General features: G+C 46.7%; 1 protein-coding gene and 1 long non-coding RNA gene across 3 annotated transcripts in view; both read left to right on the forward strand.

Moving 5' to 3' along the window:
- The window catches only part of LOC115170228 (ubiquitin carboxyl-terminal hydrolase 33), a 55,835-nt gene that overhangs the window by 4,778 nt on the left and 31,493 nt on the right, over window positions 1–19,564 (forward strand). For both annotated transcript variants that reach the window (XM_029726622.1, XM_029726624.1), the window contains exons 2-8: window positions 4,882–4,993; window positions 6,472–6,525; window positions 6,699–6,761; window positions 10,242–10,394; window positions 12,162–12,270; window positions 13,190–13,259; window positions 19,367–19,480. In XM_029726622.1, the coding sequence (XP_029582482.1) occupies window positions 4,910–4,993; window positions 6,472–6,525; window positions 6,699–6,761; window positions 10,242–10,394; window positions 12,162–12,270; window positions 13,190–13,259; window positions 19,367–19,480 (647 nt within the window). In that variant the 5' untranslated portion in view covers window positions 4,882–4,909. The remainder of the gene's footprint in view (window positions 1–4,881; window positions 4,994–6,471; window positions 6,526–6,698; window positions 6,762–10,241; window positions 10,395–12,161; window positions 12,271–13,189; window positions 13,260–19,366; window positions 19,481–19,564) is intronic.
- Window positions 8,071–8,467, forward strand: LOC115170234 (uncharacterized). The gene is made up of 2 exons (XR_003871004.1): window positions 8,071–8,106; window positions 8,153–8,467. It is a non-coding gene; the product is annotated as an uncharacterized LOC115170234 (long non-coding RNA).

The following is a 19,564-nucleotide window of genomic DNA, read 5'->3' on the forward strand; positions in this document are numbered from 1 at the left end:
TTTTGTCTAGGATGTTGTCTAGAAGGGGTGAATTTGTTGTTGTCTAATTGTTTTTTGGTAGGTTTCCACACTACTTTCCTTCCATCTATAGCGTTTTTTTTTAATGCTATGCAGTTTGTTTTGGCTTTGCCTCATGATTGAGTATATCTCTGTTCAAGTTGACAGATTTTGCTGTGATCTGATAGGGGTGTCAGTGGGCTGACTGTGAACGCTCTGAGAGACTCTGGGTTGAGGTCAGTGATAAAGTAGTCTACGGTACTACTGCCAAGAGATGATCTGTAGGTGTACCTACCGTAGGAGTCTCCTCGAAGCCTACTATTGACTATGTATAGAACCAGCGTGCGACGGAGCTGACCCACTTTTGTTGGTTGTTTTGTCGTAATTGTGTCTAGGGGGGATATATGGGAGGGAATGCTGTCACCTCCAGGTAGGTGTTTGTCCCCCTGTGTGCTGAAGGTGTCAGGTTCTTGTCCAGTTCTGGCGTTTAGGTCGCCACAGACTAGTACATGTCCCTGGGCCTGGAAATTATTGATTTCCCCCTCCAGGATGGAGAAGCTGTCTTCATTAAAGTATGGGGATTCTAGTGGTGGGATATAGGTAGGATGGAGAAGCTGTCTTCATTATAGTATGGGGATTCTAGTGGGGGGTGATATAGGTAGGATGGAGAAGCTGTCTTCATTATAGTATGGGGATTCTAGTGGGGGGATATAGGTAGGATGGAGAAGCTGTCTTCATTAAAGTATGGGGATTCTAGTGGTGGGATATAGGTAGGATGGAGAAGCTGTCTTCATTATAGTATGGGGATTCTAGTGGGGGGGGATATAGGTAGGATGGAGAAGCTGTCTTCATTATAGTATGGGGATTCTAGTGGGGGGATATAGGTAGGATGGAGAAGCTGTCTTCATTAAAGTATGGGGATTCTAATGGGGGGGATATAGGTAGCACACAGGGGGACATTTTAATCTGTTGTGGTCATTTCCTTTTTAATTTCTAGCCAGTTATGATATGCTCCTGTTTTTAATTGCATTGAAAAAAAAATAAAGGCATGTAAAGCGCTGGTCCCATGCTTCACCAGAGCTGTTTCCAGATCATTTCATGTTAATTTCTCTACTATAAGCTGCCTCCCAACATCGTTTTAGACCGCAGACCATGTGTAACCACACCAGCCCAGGACCTCCACATTCAGCTTCTTCACTTGTTGAATTATCAGTGAGGGGGGTGTTTGTCTGCTCTATACCAAATTTCCCTGTTTCACACCTGATAGTTTGGTGGATGGGACTACCAGCTACAGTTGGAAGTCTGAAGTTTACATACACCTTAGCCAAATACATTTAAACTCAGTTCTTCACAATTCCTGACATTTTAATCCTAGTAAAAATTCCCTGTCTTAGGTCAGTTAGGATCACCACTTTATTTTAAGAATGTGAAATGTCAGAATAATAGTAGAGAGAATGATTTATTTCAGCTTTAATTTCTTTCATTACATTCCCAGTGGGTCAGAAGTTTACATACACTCAATTAGTATTTGGTAGCATTGTGTAACTTGGGTCAAACGTTTCAGGTAGCCTTCCACAAAAGCTTCCCACAATAAGTTGGGTGAATTTTGGCCCATTCCTCCTGACAGAGCTGGTGTAACTGAGTCAGGTTTGTAGGCTCGCACACGCTTTTTCAGTTCTGCTCTCAAATTTTCTATGGCATTGAGGTCAGCGCTTTGTGATGGCCACTCCAATACCTTGACTTTGTTGTCCTTAAGCCATTTTGCCACAACTTCGGAAGTATGCTTGGGGTCATTGTCCATTTGGAAGACCCATTTGTGACAAAGCTTTAACTTCCTGACTGATGTCTTGAGATGTTACTTCAATATATCCACATCATTTTCCCTCCTTATGATGCCATCTATTTTGGGAAGTGCACCAGTCCATCCTGCAGCAAAGCACCCCCACAACATGATGCTGCCACCCCCGTGCTTCACGGTTGGGATGGTGTTCTTCGGCTTGCAAGCCTCCCCCTTTTCCCTCCAAACATAACGATGATCATTATGGCCAAACAGTTCTATTTTTGTTTCATCAGACCAGAGGACATTTCTCCAAAAAGTACGATCTCTGTCCCCATGTGCAGTTGAAAACCGTAGTCTGGCTTTTTTATGGCGGTTTTGGAGCAGTGGCTTCTTCCTTGCTGAGCGGCCTTTCAGGTTGTCGATATAGGACTCGTTTTACTGTGGATATAGATACTTTTGTGCCTGTTTCCTCCAGCATCTTCACAAGGTCCTTTGCTGTTGTTCTGGGATTGATTTGCACTTTTTGCATCAAAGTACGTTCATCTCTAGGAGACAGAACGCGTCTCCTTCCTGAGCGGTATGACGGCTGCGTGGTCCCATGGTGTTTATACTTGCGTACTATTGTTTGTACAGATGAACGTGGTACCTTCAGGCATTTGGAAATTGCTCCCAAGGATGAACCAGACTTGTGGAGGTCTACAATTTTTTTTCTTAGGTCTTGGCTGATTTCTTTTGATTTTCCCATGATGTCAAGCAAAGAGGTCCTGAGTTTGAAGGGAGGCCTTGAAATACATCCACAGGTACACCTCCAATTGACTCAAATGATGTCAATTAGCCTATCAGAAGCTTCTAAAGCCATGACATCATTTTCTGGAATTTTCCAAGCTGTTTAAAGGCACAGTCAACTTAGTGTATGTAAACTTCTGACCCACTGGAATTGTGATACAGTGAATTATAAGTGAAATAATCTGTCTGTAAACAATTGTTGGAAAAATGACTTGTCATGCACAAAGTAGATGTCCTAACCGACTTGCCAAAACTATAGTTTGATAACAAGAAATTTGTGGAGTTTTTGAAAAACAAGTTTTAATGACTCCAACCTAAGTGTATGTAAACTTCCGACTTCAACTGTAACTGTAACCTTGAGGGCAACCAGTGGGTCCATCTCCTCTATACCATGTTTCTTGTACAATAACAATGTCTGTATTTCCATTTTCTGGGTTCCTTCTATTTAGGCCAAAGGCAGATCACCTATAAAGGGTGTGGCCAGTGTTTATTTGAGGGGGTCTAGGTTGGTAGGGGTGTGGCCTGACCCTCTTGGTGTGGACCCTCTTGGTGTGGACCCTCTTGGTGTGGATCCTCTTGGTGTGGACCCTCTTGGTGTGGATCCTTTTGTTGCAGGTCCTCCGGGAGGGGGTCTAGGTTGGTAGGGATGTGGCCTGGTCCTCTTGGTGCAGGTCCTCTTGGTGCGGGTCCTCTTGGTGCGGCTCTTCTTGGTGCGGCTCCTCTTGGTGCGGGTCCTCTTGGTGCAGGTCCTCTTGGTGCAGGTCCTCTTGGTGCGGCTCCTCTTGGTGCGGCTCCTCTTGGTGCGGCTCCTCTTGGTGCGGCTCCTCTTGGTGCAGGTCCTCTTGGTGCGGCTCCTCTTGGTGCAGGTCCTCCGGGAGGGGGTCTAGGTTGGTAGGGATGTGGCCTGACCCTCTTGGTGCAGGTCCTCCTGGTGCAGGCCTCTTGGTGCAGGTCCTTCGGGAGGGGACCTAGCAGTTCTAGGAGGAGTGTCTTGCTGGTCTGTCTAAGGATATGTTATACTGTAGGGATTGGTTGACCTCGATTCAGTGGAGTATTGCTTCTTCCTATATCTTGGCCTCAATCTTCTTTTTTAACTATTGAGCCAAAATGTTTTCAGCCCTTTTTCCCCTCATGATTGATGAAAACTAATTTGCTCATGCTGATATGTGTATTTTGGACTGTATCTTTAGTCCTCACAACTAGTCAGAGATTAAGGTTGTCAGGCCTCTAGCCCCATTAGTACTAACGGGAGATCATCGGGCCACGGATAATATCTCTCTGAGAGATGAGAAGAGGAAGTTTGTTTTGGGTTGATTACTCTGCGGTACGACGTACACAGAGCAGACCTGGAAAAAACAGTTATGCTGTCTGGAGCCTCCGGTTCCAACGGTGACAGGCAGACAGACGGCTTGGTGTTTGACTGGCAGGCAGGCAGGCAGACGGGCAGCTTGGTGTTTGACTGGCAGGCAGGCAGACGGGCAGCTTGGTGTTTGACTGCCAGGCAGGCAGACGGACGGCTTGGTGTTTGCTTGGTTCATTAACAGTATTACATCTGTCCCTGGGTTTCCTGTTGTCCTCCTAAACCAGCTTGTATCACATGAACAATAGTGGATTTTCTATTGTTGTCCACATTTGCACTCTTTTTCCTTGTTGATCTTACTAACATCACTGTTGCTTGAATGCCCATGACTGTGTTTTTACCCCTCTCTCTCTTTCTCTCCCCCTCTCTCTCTTTCTCTCCCCCTCTCTCTCTTTCTCTCCCCCTCTCTCTCTTTGTCCCCCTCTCTCTCTTTGTCCCCCCCTCTCTCTATGTCCCCCTCTCTCTCTTTGTCCCCCTCTCTCTCTTTGTCCCCCCTCTCTCTCTTTGTCCCCTCTCTCTCTTTGTCCCCCCTCTCTCTTTGTCCCCCCTCTCTCTTTGTCCCCCCCTCTCTCTCTTTGTCCCCCCTCTCTCTCTTTGTCCCCCCCTCTCTCTCTCCCCCCTCTCCTCTCTCTTCTCTCTCCCCCTCTCTTCTCTCCCCCTCTCCTCTCTCTTTCTCTCCCCCTCTCTTTCTCTCCCCCTCTTTCTCTCCCTCTTTTTCTCTCCCCCTCTTTCTCTCCCCCTCTCTTTCTCTCTTTCTCCCCCCCTCTTTCTCCCCCCCCTCTTTCTCCCCCCCTCTTTCTCCCCCCCTCTCTCTTTCTCCTCTCTCTTTCTCCCCCCCTCTCTCTTTCTTCTCTTTTTCTCCCCCCCTCTCTCTTTCTCTCTCTCTTTCTCTCTTTCTCCCTCCCGCTTTCTCTTTCTCCCTCCTCTTTCTCCCCCTCCCTCTTTCTCCCCCCCTCAGACAGGTGAGGTACAGGTTCAGGTGAGTGATGCCTGTGTGTTCTAGCACTGACTGTCCCCATCTACAGTGTGTAGGCGAGATCACCAAGGAAGAACTCATCCACAAATCACATGTGAGTCCCCCTCCGTCGTCCCGAGTCCCCCTCCGTCGTCCCGAGTCCCCCTCCGTCGTCCCGTTCTGACTTTTCCATGTAATGTAATATCCACTTTGTTCACTCTGCTACTATCACACTAATAGCAGTTATCTAATAGACGTTAACTAGGCTAGCTAATTATCATTATCTAGTAGACGTTAACTAGGCTAGCTATCTTTATCATTATCTAGTAGACGTTAACTAGGCTAGCTAATTATCATTATCTACTAGACGTTAACTAGGCTAGCTAATTATCATAATCTACTAGACGTTAACTAGGCTAGCTAATTATCATTATCTACTAGACGTTAACTAGGCTAGCTAATTATCATTATCTAATAGACGTTAACTAGGCTAGCTAATTATCATTATCTAGTAGACGTTAACTAGGCTAGCTATCTTTATCATTATCTAGTAGACGTTAACTAGGCTAGCTATCTTTATCATTATCTAGTAGACGTTAACTAGGCTAGCTAATTATCATTATCTAGTAGACGTTAACTAGGCTAGCTAATTATCATTATCTACTAGACGTTAACTAGGCTAGCTAATTATCATTATCTACTAGACGTTAACTAGGCTAGCTAATTATCATTATCTAATAGACGTTAACTAGGCTAGCTAAGCTATCATTATCTAATAGACGTTAACTAGGCTAGCTAAGCTATCATTATCTAATAGACGTTAACTAGGCTAGCTAAGCTATCATTATCTAATAGACGTTAACTAGGCTAGCTATCATTATCTAATAGACGTTAACTAGGCTAGCTATCATTATCTAATAGACGTTAACTAGGCTAGCTAAGCTATCATTATCTAATAGACGTTAACTAGGCTAGCTAAGCTATCATTATCTAATAGACGTTAGCTAGGCTAGCTATCTTTATCATTATCTAGTAGACGTTAACTAGGTTAGCTAGCTAAGCTATCATTATCTAATAGACGTTAGCTAGGCTAGCTAAGCTATCATTATCTAGTAGACGTTAACTAGGCTAGCTAGCTAAGCTATCATTATCTAATAGACATTAACTAGGTTAGCTATCTTTATCATTATCTAATAGACGTTAGCTAGGCTAGCTAAGCTATCATTATCTAATAGACGTTAGCTAGGCTAGCTATCTTTATCATTATCTAGTAGACGTTAACTAGGTTAGCTAGCTAAGCTATCATTATCTAATAGACATTAACTAGGTTAGCTATCTTTATCATTATCTAATAGACGTTAGCTAGGCTAGCTAAGCTATCATTATCTAATAGACGTTAGCTAGGCTGTAATAGAAACAATAATTAAATGGTCAAGGCCTGGATGTTTTACAATAAATGAGGTTGTTGTCATTGGAGAAGGCCTTGCTCTATCATGTTACCGTTTAGCTGCTGTCTGTCTGTCTGGGATTATTATGTTGTCTCACTGGTCTGGCCTGGTCACTGGAGCTAATTGCTTGTGTGTGTTTTTCAAGGGCCAGTGCCAAGACTGCAAAGTTGGAGGACCAAATCTTTGGGCGTGTCTGGAGGTGAGTGAAAAAGTCTGTATTTGGGAAAAGTTGTGTCACTAATTTAAGACTTTTATTTGTAATGTTTTGTAACTCATTGAGACTTTTATTTAGAAAGTTGTGTGGTTACCATTTGGCCTCATGCAAATTGACTGTTGACTGTTGTATAAATCCATTGTTTTCTGTGTTTGTAGAATGGCTGTGTGTATGTGGGCTGTGGAGAATCTCACACTGACCACAGCACCATCCACTCACAGGTGAGTGACCTTTGACCTCTACACCTCCCACATATACCTACAGGAGTAGAGCAGTACACAGGATGAGTGACCCCTGACCTTTACACCTCCCACACACACCTACAGGACTAGATCAATGTTCAGGATGATTCAGGAGACACCTACAGGACCAGATCAATGCTCAGGGTGGTTCAGGAGACACCTACAGGACCAGATCAATGTTCAGGATGGTTCAGGAGACGCCTACAGGACTAGATCAATGTTCAGGAGACACCTACAGGACCAGATCAATGTTCAGGATGGTTCAGGAGACACCTACAGGACCAGATCAATGTTCAGGATGGTTCAGGAGACACCTACAGGATCAGATCAATGTTCAGGATGGTTCAGGAGACACCTACAGGACTAGATCAATGTTCAGGATGGTTCAGGAGACACCTACAGGACCAGATCAATGTTCAGGAGACACTTACAGGACCAGATCAATGTTCAGGATGGTTCAGGAGACACCTACAGGACCAGATCAATGTTCAGGATGGTTCAGGAGACACCTACAGGACTAGATCAATGTTCAGGAGACACCTACAGGACTAGATCAATGTTCAGGATGGTTCAGGAGACACCTACAGGACTAGATCAATGTTCAGAATGGTTCAGGAGACACCTACAGGACCAGATCAATGTTCAGAATGGTTCAGGAGACACCTACAGGACCAGATCAATGTTCAGGATGGTTCAGGAGACACCTACAGGACTAGATCAATGTTCAGGATGGTTCAGGAGACACCTACAGGACCAGATCAATGTTCAGGATGGTTCAGGAGACACCTACAGGACCAGATCAATGTTCAGGATGGTTCAGGAGACACCTACAGGACCAGATCAATGTTCAGGATGGTTCAGGAGACACCTACAGGACCAGATCAATGTTCAGGAGACACCTACAGGACCAGATCAATGTTCAGGATGGTTCAGGAGACACCTAGAGGACTAGATCAATGTTCAGGATGGTTCAGGAGACACCTACAGGACCAGATCAATGTTCAGGATGGTTCAGGAGACACCTACAGGACCAGATCAATGTTCAGGAGACACCTACAGGACCAGATCAATGTTCAGGATGGTTCAGGAGACACCTAGAGGACTAGATCAATGTTCAGGATGGTTCAGGAGACACCTAGAGGACCAGATCAATGTTCAGGATGGTTCAGAAGACACCTACAGGACCAGATCAATGTTCAGGATGGTTCAGAAGATAATGAGAAAAGATGTGTGATGGAGGGAGGGGGGGAAGAAAGAATGAAGTGTGAAGGGGCCAAAGTGGGAAGTGTTGGAGAAAGAGTGATTAGGGAAGAAACGATGAGAGGTGAAAGGTGATGTTGAGGGGGACGAGAGTCCCAGTTCCTAGAGAGGTGAAAGGTGATGTTGAGGGGGACGAGAGTCCCAGTTCCTAGAGAGGTGAAAGGTGATGTTGAGGGGGACGAGAGTCCCAGTTCCTAGAGAGGTGAAAAGTGATGTTGGAGGAGACGAGAGTCCCCGTTCCTAGAGAGGTGAAAGGTGATGTTGATGGGGACGAGAGTCCCAGTTCCTAGAGAGGTGAAAGGTGATGTTGATGGGGACGAGAGTCCCAGTTCCTAGAGAGGTGAAAGGTGATGTTGATGGGGACGAGAGTCCCAGTTCCTAGAGAGGTGAAAGGTGATGTTGAGGGAGATGAGAGTCCCAGTTCCTAGAGAGGTGAAAGGTGATGTTGAGGGGGATGAGAGTCCCAGTTCCTAGAGAGGTGATGTTGAGGGGAGACGAGAGTCCCATTTCCTAGACAGGTGAAAGGTGATGTTGAGGGGGACGAGAGTCCCAGTTCCTAGAGAGGTGAAAGGTGATGTTGAGGGGGACGAGAGTCCCCGTTCCTATTGCATCACGAGTGTACAAAACATTATAAACATTAGGATTTTTAATCCTTGAGACATGGATTGTGTATGTGTTTCATTCAGAGGGTGAATGGGCAAGACAAAATATTTTAGAACTTTTTGAAGGGGGTATGGTAGTACGTGGCAGTTTGCACCAGTTTGTGTCAAGAACTGCAACACTGCTGGGTTTTTCACGCTCAGCAGACGTGTTAGAAATGAGGATTTCCTGTCTAGTCTCTATCCTCGCAGAAGGATTTTCAGGTCTAGCCTCTACCCTCGCAGAAGGATTTTCAGGTCTAGCCTCTACCCTCGCAGAAGGATTTTCAGGTCTACCCTCACAGAAGGATTTTCCTGTCTAGTCTCTACCCTCGCAGAAGGATTTTCAGGTCTAGTCTCTACCCTCGCAGAAGGATTTTCAGGTCTAGTCTCTACCCTCGCAGAAGGATTTCAGGTCTAGTCTCTACCCTCGCAGAAGGATTTTCAGGTCTAGTCTCTACCCTCGCAGAAGGATTTTCAGGTCTAGTCTCTACCCTCGCAGAAGGATTTTCAGGTCTAGTCTCTACCCTCGCAGAAGGATTTTCAGGTCTAGTCTCTACCCTCGCAGAAGGATTTTCCGGTCTAGTCTCTACCCTCGCAGAAGGATTTTCAGGTCTAGTCTCTACCCTCGCAGAAGGATTTTCAGGTCTAGTCTCTAACCTCGCAGAAGGATTTTCAGGTCTAGTCTCTACCCTCGCAGAAGGATTTTCAGGTCTAGTCTCTACCCTCGCAGAAGGATTTTCCTGTGTAGTCTCTACCCTCGCAGAAGGATTTTCCTGTGTAGTCTCTAACCTCGCAGAAGGATTTTCCTGTGTAGTCTCTAACCTCGCAGAAGGATTTTCAGGTCTACCCTCGCAGAAGGATTTTCAGGTCTACCCTCGCAGAAGGATTTTCAGGTCTACCCACGCAGAAGGATAGTCTCTACCCTCGCAGAAGGATAGTCTCTACCCTCGCAGAAGGATTTTCAGGTCTACCCTCGCAGAAGGATTTTCAGGTCTACCCTCGCAGAAGGATTTTCAGGTCTACCCTCGCAGAAGCCAAAGCCCCTCCCCGATCCGTGTTGTCACACACACACACGTTAGGCACTCCTGGCAAAGAACTTTAAGCACCGCCTTCTCCCAATCCTGATAGGTCCAAGTAACCAGTGAGGAAAAACCCCAAAACCTCCTCCAGGGGTGGCAGGTAGCCTAGCGGTTAGAGCGTTGGGCCAGTAACCGAAAGGTTGCTAGATCAAATCCCTGAGCTGACAAGGTAAAAATATGTCGTTCTGCCCCTGAACAAGTCAGTTAACTCACTCATCCCGTTCAGTCCTGACAGATTCTCTGTCTACGCACTGAAGCTCTGCTCCTTAAGGGTGGGTGTTGGCATCCTAGCCCCTCTCTACCAACACTAATGCAGAGACATGAATAATGTACCTGTCTGTCCTGTCTGTCCTGTCCGTCTGTCATCAACAACAATAATACACTGTATTTGTTTTTTTGCTTATACCACCTTTTATATATTTTATTACACCTTATAAACATCTAGAAACATGAACATGTTTCTAACCCCTCTATAACAGGAGACAGGCCACAACCTGACGGTGAACCTGACCACTCTGAGGGTGTGGTGTTATGCCTGTGGGAAAGAGGTGTTCCTGGAGCGTAACCTGGGCCCTCACTGCCCTGTCCCCAGCACCAAGACCCTCACATCACCTCTCACCAACAACACACAGGTAATGTTACGCTCTGAAACCAACGTTGATTGGTTGGTTGGTTGGTTGATTGGTTGGTTGGTATGCTGGTTGGTTGGTTGGTTGGTTGGTATGCTGGTTGGTTGGTTGGTTGGTATGCTGGTTGGTTGGTTGGTATGCTGGTTGGTTGGTTGGTATGCTGGTTGGTTGGTATGCTGGTTGGTTGGTTGGTTGGTATGCTGGTTGGTTGGTTGGTTGGTTGGTTGGTATGCTGGTTGGTTGGTTGGTTGGTATGCTGGTTGGTTGGTATGCTGGTTGGTTGGTATGCTGGTTGGTTGGTATGCTGGTTGGTTGGTATGCTGGTTGGTTGGTTGGTATGCTGGTTGGTTGGTATGCTGGTTGGTTGGTTGGTTGGTTGGTATGCTGGTTGGTTGGTATGTTGGTTGGTATGCTGGTTGGTATGCTGGTTGGTTGGTATGCTGATTGGTATGCTGGTTGGTATGCTGGTTGGTTGGTATGCTGATTGGTATGCTGGTTGGTTGGTTGGTTGGTTGGTTGGTATGCTGGTTGGTTGGTTGGTATGCTGGTTGGTTGGTATGCTGGTTGGTATGCTGATTGGTTGGTTGGTATGTATGCTGATTGGTTGGTAGGTATGTATGCTGATTGGTTGGTTGGTATGCTGATTGGTTGGTTGGTATGCTGATTGGTTGGTTGGTATGCTGATTGGTTGGTTGGTATGCTGATTGGTTGGTTGGTATGCTGATTGGTTGGTTGGTATGCTGGTTGGTTGGTTGGTTGGTATGCTGGTTGGTATGTTGGTTGGTTGGTATGCTGGTTGGTATGTTGGTTGGTTGGTTTGTTGGTTGGTATTTTGGTTGGTATGTTGGTTGGTATGCTGGTTGGTATGCTGGTTGGTTGGTATGTTGGTTGGTATGCTGGTTGGTTGGTATGTTGGTTGGTATGTTGGTTGGTATGTTGGTTGGTATGTTGGTTGGTATGTTGGTTGGTATGTTGGTTGGTATGTTGGTTGGTATGCTGGTTGGTATGCTGGTTGGTTGGTTGGTATGTTGGTTGGTTGGTTGGTATGCTGATTGGTATGTATGTTGGTTGGTATGCTGGTTGGTTGGTTGGTTGGTATGCTGGTTGGTTGGTTGGTATGCTGGTTGGTTGGTTGGTTGGTATGCTGATTGATTGGTTGGTTGGTTGGTATGCTGGTTGGTTGGTTGGTAGGTATGTTGGTTGGTTGGTTGGTATGCTGGTTGGTTGGTTTGTTGGTTGGTTGGTATGCTGGTTGGTTGGTATGCTGGTTGGTTGGTATGCTGATTGGTTGGTTGGTCGATTTATTTATTGGTCGATTGATTGATTGATCCCTGAATTCATTGAGTGATTGATACCTAGAAAGATTGATTCCGAGGTTTATTTGATAACTGATTGATACCTGAATTGATTGATAGATTGACTGATACCTTGATTGGTTGATTGCTTGGTTGACTAATTAATGACTGAATCACTAATGAAGTTCCCTCATTATAAAAAAACGTTGTCTATAGCTGAAGCCACAACCCCCCCCCCTGACCAAATCAACCTAGAACATGAACACTGTACAGATTCAATCATATGGTTAATGATTATTTCACATCACTTTGAGACCATGTTTTAAAGTCCATAATCATTCAGTTATGTAACGTTGTTTTCTGTCTTTATGTAAAATGCTGTCCAATCAGTTGATTCCACTGTCATCTCCTCACGTTGCTGATAGGTCACTGTGTTTAGATGCTTATGGTTTTAATTGGGTCTTCTGTCCCCCAGGAGGGTAGCAGGGTGCTGGGCCGCTCCACCTCTCTGAGACTGCCCCCTACTGGTGGCTGTGAAGACCTGGGCATGGAGACAGAGGAGGAGGAGGAGCTCCGCCCCAGAGGTAGTAGCATTATCCGTAGAGCATCATGTTAGGGGCCCTGTGTTTACGCATGTGACATGCCTGGATTTTTACCTTTAAAAAAAAAAATATATATATATATATTTAAAGCTGCAATATGTCAATTTTTAGGCGACCCTGACCAAATTAACATAGAAATGTGTGTTATAGATCTGTCATTCTCATTGAAAGCAAGTCTAAGAAGCGGTAGATCTGTTCTGTGTGCTATTTCTATGCTTCCCGTTCTTAAGTTTCATTTTCGAGTCTTATCTTTATCTTTTTTTTACACCAGCTTCAAACAGCTAAAAATACATTTTCCAGAATCAAAAATATTGTATTTCTCAACGGTTTAGATGATACAATGATTCTTTACACTATACTTGCTTCTTTTTTTTGTCACATAAACTGAAATTAGTTAAACTATTAGAATTTTAACCAGGAATGATGTCTGCATGTGCAGCTTTAAAGCGTTTTCATTAAACTGTCCAGCAGCATCTTTATTTCAATCAATCAAATGTATTTATAAAGCCCTTTTTTTACATCAGCTGATGTCACAAAGTGCTGTATAGACACCCAGCCTAAAAAAATAAACAAACAGCAAGCAATGCAGGTATAGAAGCACATTTCTGACCAGGGCTTAAAATACAGGATCACTGTTAAACTGACTGAGCGCCTCTGGACCATAGTTCCCAAGTCTCTCAGCTGATCTCCTCCACCTAGTGCCAAATCAAACTCCTACTAGTTGAACATTGACTATAATGAATCGGGGCTAGTAGCTGTCAAGGTGACGGGTGGCATTCAGGATAGGTGTGTGTGTGTGTGTCTCAGGATAGATGTGTGTGTGTGTGTGTGTGTGTGTGTGTGTGTGTCAGGATAGATGTGTGTGTGTCTCAGGATAGATGTGTGTATCTCTCTCCACTAGGTCTGACGGGACTGAAGAACATAGGAAACACCTGCTTTATGAACGCAGCCCTGCAGGCCCTCTCTAACTGGTGAGAACCTATACCTAACCCATATCTGACCTTTCACCCTGACCCCAGCCCTCTCTAACTGGTGAGAACCTATACCAAACCCATATCTGACCTTTCACCCTGACCCCAGCCCTACAGGCCCTCTCTAACTGGTGAGAACCTATACCAAACCCATATCTAACCTTTCACCCTGACCCCAGCCCTGCAGGCCCTCTCTAACTGGTGAGAATCTATACCAAACCCGTATCTAACCTTTCACCCTGACCCCAGCCCTGCAGGCCCTCTCTAACTGGTGAGAACCGATACCAAACCCGTATCTAACCTTTCACCCTGACCCCAGCCCTGCAGGCCCTCTCTAACTGGTGAGAACCGATACCAAACCCATATCTAACCTTTCACCCTGACCCCAGCCCTGCAGGCCCTCTCTAACTGGTGAGAACCTATACCAAACCCATATCTGACCTTTCACCCTGACCCCAGTCCTGCAGGCCCTCTCTAACTGGTGAGAACCTATACCAAACCCGTATCTAACCTTTCACCCTGACCCCAGTCCTGCAGGCCCTCTCTAACTGGTGAGAACCTATACCAAACCCATATCTGACCTTTCACCCTGACCCCAGCCCTGCAGGCCCTCTCTAACTGGTGAGAACCTATACCAAACCCGTATCTAACCTTTCACCCTGACCCCAGCCCTGCAGGCCCTCTCTAACTGGTGAGAACCTATACCAAACCCATATCTAACCTTTCACCCTGACCCCAGCCCTGCAGGCCCTCTCTAACTGGTGAGAACCTATAGCAAACCCATATCTGACCTTTCACCCTGACCCCAGCCCTCTCGAACTGGTGAGAACCTATACCAAACCCGTATCTAACCTTTCACCCTGACCCCAGCCCTGCAGGCCCTCTCTAACTGGTGAGAACCTATACCAAACCCATATCTAACCTTTCACCCTGACCCCAGCCCTGCAGGCCCTCTCTAACTGGTGAGAACCTATACCAAACCCATATCTAACCTTTCACCCTGACCCCAGCCCTGCAGGCCCTCTCTAACTGGTGAGAACCTATACCAAACCCATATCTAACCTTTCACCCTGACCCCAGCCCTGCAGGCCCTCTCTAACTGGTGAGAACCTATACCAAACCCATATCTGACCTTTCACCCTGACCCCAGCCCTCTCTAACTGGTGAGAACCTATACCAAACCCATATCTGACCTTTCACCCTGACCCCAGCCCTACAGGCCCTCTCTAACTGGTGAGAACCTATACCAAACCCATATCTAACCTTTCACCCTGACCCCAGCCCTGCAGGCCCTCTCTAACTGGTGAGAATCTATACCAAACCCGTATATAACCTTTCACCCTGACCCCAGCCCTGCAGGCCCTCTCTAACTGGTGAGAACCGATACCAAACCCGTATCTAACCTTTCACCCTGACCCCAGCCCTGCAGGCCCTCTCTAACTGGTGAGAACCGATACCAAACCCATATCTAACCTTTCACCCTGACCCCAGCCCTGCAGGCCCTCTCTAACTGGTGAGAACCTATACCAAACCCATATCTGACCTTTCACCCTGACCCCAGTCCTGCAGGCCCTCTCTAACTGGTGAGAACCTATACCAAACCCGTATCTAACCTTTCACCCTGACCCCAGTCCTGCAGGCCCTCTCTAACTGGTGAGAACCTATACCAAACCCATATCTGACCTTTCACCCTGACCCCAGCCCTGCAGGCCCTCTCTAACTGGTGAGAACCTATACCAAACCCGTATCTAACCTTTCACCCTGACCCCAGCCCTGCAGGCCCTCTCTAACTGGTGAGAACCTATACCAAACCCATATCTGACCTTTCACCCTGACCCCAGCCCTGCAGGCCCTCTCTAACTGGTGAGAACCTATAGCAAACCCATATCTGACCTTTCACCCTGACCCCAGCCCTCTCGAACTGGTGAGAACCTATACCAAACCCGTATCTAACCTTTCACCCTGACCCCAGCCCTGCAGGCCCTCTCTAACTGGTGAGAACCTATACCAAACCCATATCTAACCTTTCACCCTGACCCCAGCCCTGCAGGCCCTCTCTAACTGGTGAGAACCTATACCAAACCCATATCTAACCTTTCACCCTGACCCCAGCCCTGCAGGCCCTCTCTAACTGGTGAGAACCTATACCAAACCCATATCTAACCTTTCACCCTGACCCCAGCCCTGCAGGCCCTCTCTAACTGGTGAGAACCTATACCAAACCCGTATCTAACCTTTCACCCTGACCCCAGCCCTGCAGGCCCTCTCTAACTGGTGAGAACCTATACCAAACCCGTATCTGACCTTTCACCCTGACCCCAGCCCTCTCTAACTGGTGAGAACCTATACCAAACCCATATCTAACCTTTCACCCTGACCCCAGCCCTGCAGGCCCTCTCTAACTGGTGAGAACCTATACCAAACCCATATCTGACCTTTCACCCTGACCCCAGCCCTGCAGGCCCTCTCTAACTGGTGAGAACCTATACCAAACCCATATCTAACCTTTCACCCTGACCCCAGCCCTGCAGGCCCTCTCTAACTGGTGAGAACCTATACCAAACCCATATCTAACCTTTCACCCTGACCCCAGCCCTGCAGGCCCTCTCTAACTGGTGAGAACCTATACCAAACCCATATCTAACCTTTCACCCTGACCCCAGCCCTGCAGGCCCTCTCTAACTGGTGAGAACCTATACCAAACCCATATCTAACCTTTCACCCTGACCCCAGCCCTGCAGGCCCTCTCTAACTGGTGAGAACCTATACCAAACCCATATCTAACCTTTCACCCTGACCCCAGCCCTGCAGGCCCTCTCTAACTGGTGAGAACCTATACCAAACCCATATCTAACCTTTCACCCTGACCCCAGCCCTGCAGGCCCTCTCTAACTGGTGAGAACCTATACCAAACCCATATCTAACCTTTCACCCTGACCCCAGCCCCGCAGGCCCTCTAACTGGTGAGAACCTATACCAAACCCATATCTAACCTTTCACCCTGACCCCAGCCCTGCAGGCCCTCTCTAACTGGTGAGAACCTATACCAAACCCATATCTAACCTTTCACCCTGACCCCAGCCCTGCAGGCCCTCTCTAACTGGTGAGAACCTATACCAAACCCATATCTAACCTTTCACCCTGACCCCAGCCCTGCAGGCCCTCTCTAACTGGTGAGAACCTATACCAAACCCGTATCTGACCTTTCACCCTGACCCCAGCCCTCTCTAACTGGTGAGAACCGATCCCAAACCCATATCTGACCTTTCACCCTGACCCCAGCCCTCTCTAACTGGTGAGAACCGATACCAAACCCATATCTTACCTTTCACCCTGACCCCAGCCCTGCAGGCCCTCTCTAACTGGTGAGAACCTATACCAAACCCATATCTAACCTTTCACCCTGACCCCAGCCCTGCAGGCCCTCTCTAACTGGTGAGAACCTATACCAAACCCGTATCTGACCTTTCACCCTGACCCCAGCCCTCTCTAACTGGTGAGAACCGATCCCAAACCCATATCTGACCTTTCACCCTGACCCCAGCCCTCTCTAACTGGTGAGAACCGATACCAAACCCATATCTTACCTTTCACCCTGACCCCAGCCCTGCAGGCCCTCTCTAACTGGTGAGAACCTATACCAAACCCTGACCCCAGTCCTGCAGGCCCTCTCTAACTGGTGAGACCTGGTTAGAGGCCCTCCAGCCCATTAAATGGAGAGGGAGAGACAAACAAAGAAAGAGGTGAAATGGGTTCACACTCATGGAATGTTGCATAAAGCTTTTACTTCATTATTCAGTGTTTTACTGCATCAGGGATCGTGTACACAGACGTATCGGGCTTTACCAGCCTTCAGAGTGTAGGTACAATTTACTTTAATTCAAAACAGCATTTATAAAGAACAACAGACGAGCAGCAGGTGCTTCTAATCAGGGTTAGAAGCAACCCGACACCTGTCCTGATGAAGCCCCAAAATTTGAACAGAGGCCAGTTGCTTAACGAATCCCAGCAATACCAATAAACTGTTTTCTGTAAACTATTTAGTTACTTTCAATGATGGCCGTAATAGCATCAAATCTATTGGCTGTTATATTTAGTGTTTTTGCTGCCAAACAAATATGTTGTGTTTTGGCAGAGTTGCAAAGAAAAAGCCATATCTCAGACTGGCCAATAAAAAGAAAAGATTAATATGGGCAAAAGAACACAGACACAGAACAGAGGAACTCTGCCTAGAAGGCCAGCATCCCGGAGTCGCCTCTTCACTGTTGACGTTGAGACTGGTGTTTTGCGGGTATTATTTAATGAAGCTGCCAGTTGAGGACTTGTGAGGCATCTGTTTCTCAAACTAGACACTCTAATGTACTTGTCCTCTTGCTCAGTTGTGCACCGGGGCCTCCCACTCCTCTTTCTATTCTGGTTAGAGCCAGTTTGCGCTGTTCTGTGAAGGGAGTAGTACACAGCGTTGTACCAGATCTAAAGTTTCTTGGCAATTTCTCGCATGGAATAGCCTTCATTTCTCAGAACAAGAATAGACTGACGAGTTTCAGAAGAAAGGTCTTTGTTTCTGGACATTTTGAGCCTGTAATCGAACCCACAAATGCTGATGCTCCAGATACTCAACTAGTCTAAAGAAGGCCAGTTTTATTGCTTCTTTTATCAGAACAACAGTTTTCAGCTGTGCTAACATAATTGCAAAAGGGTTTTCTAATGATCAATTAGCCTTTTAAAATGATAAACCTGGATTAGCCAACACAACGTGCCATTGGAACACAGGAGTGATGGTTGCTGATAATGGGCCTCTGTACACCTATGTAGATATTCCATAAAAAATCAGCTGTTTCCAGCTACAATAGCCATTTACAACATTAACAATATCTACACTGTAGATATTTGATGGTATTTTAATGGACAAAAAATTAGCTTTTCTTTCAAAAAACAAGGACATTTCTCAGTGTTTCATTGCTAGATCCCTTTCTCGGTGTTTCATTGCTAGATCCCTTTCTCAGTGTTTCATTGCTAGATCCCTTTCTCAGTGTTTCATTGCTAGATCCCTTTCTCAGTGTTTCATTGATCATGAACAGGTTAAGACACATAAGAGGTGTCCGTTAAATACAATATAATATATTACAGAATGTGGTGCGAGGACAATCTCTCTCTTTCTCAGTCTCTCACTCGTTCTCTCTCTCTGCCCTCTATCTGCGTGTAGTCAGGTGTATGACCTCTCTCTCTCTCTCCAGTCCTCCTCTAACCCAGTTCTTCTCTCTCTCCAGTCCTCCTCTAACCCAGTTCTTCTCTCTCTCCAGTCCTCCTCTGACCCAGTTCTTCTCTCTCTCCAGTCCTCCTCTGACCCAGTTCTTCTCTCTCCAGTCCTCCTCTGACCCAGTTCTTCTCTCTCTCCAGTCCTCCTCTGACCCAGTTCTTCTCTCTCTCCAGTCCTCCTCTGACCCAGTTCTTCTCTCTCTCCAGTCCTCCTCTAACCCAGTTCTTCTCGCTCTCTCCAGTCCTCCTCTAACCCAGTTCTTCTCTCTCTCTCCAGTCCTCCTCTGACCCAGTTCTTCTCTCTCTCCAGTCCTCCTCTAACCCAGTTCTTCTCTCTCTCCAGTCCTCCTCTAACCCAGTTCTTCTCTCTCTCCAGTCCTCCTCTGACCCAGTTCTTCTCTCTCTCTCCAGTCCTCCTCTGACCCAGTTCTTCTCTCTTTCCAGTCCTCCTCTGACCCAGTTCTTCTCTCTCTCCAGTCCTCCTCTAACCCAGTTCTTCTCTCTCTCCAGTCCTCCTCTAACCCAGTTCTTCTCTCTCTCCAGTCCTCCTCTAACCCAGTTCTTCTCTCTCTCCAGTCCTCCTCTAACCCAGTTCTTCTCTCTCTCCAGTCCTCCTCTAACCCAGTTCTTCTCTCTCTCCAGTCCTCCTCTGACCCAGTTCTTCTCTCTCTCCAGTCCTCCTCTGACCCAGTTCTTCTCTCTCTCTCCAGTCCTCCTCTGACCCAGTTCTTCTCTCTCTCTCCAGTCCTCCTCTGACCCAGTTCTTCTCTCTCTCTCCAGTCCTCCTCTGACCCAGTTCTTCTCTCTCTCCAGTCCTCCTCTAACCCAGTTCTTCTCTCTCTCTCCAGTCCTCCTCTAACCCAGTTCTTTGTGGAGTGTGGAGGTCTGGTGAGGACAGACAAGAAGCCTGCTCTGAGTAAGAGCTACCAGAAACTGGTGTCAGACCTCTGGCACAAGAGCAGGTACACCTCTCATTCTCTCACATGTATTTACTTGCTAGAGTGCTGTATTACCCTGACAGTTTATACGATGTTAGGGTCTGCACC

This window comes from Salmo trutta, chromosome 31, assembly GCF_901001165.1.
Source record: "Salmo trutta chromosome 31, fSalTru1.1, whole genome shotgun sequence".
NCBI classification, from domain to species: Eukaryota; Metazoa; Chordata; class Actinopteri; order Salmoniformes; family Salmonidae; genus Salmo; species Salmo trutta.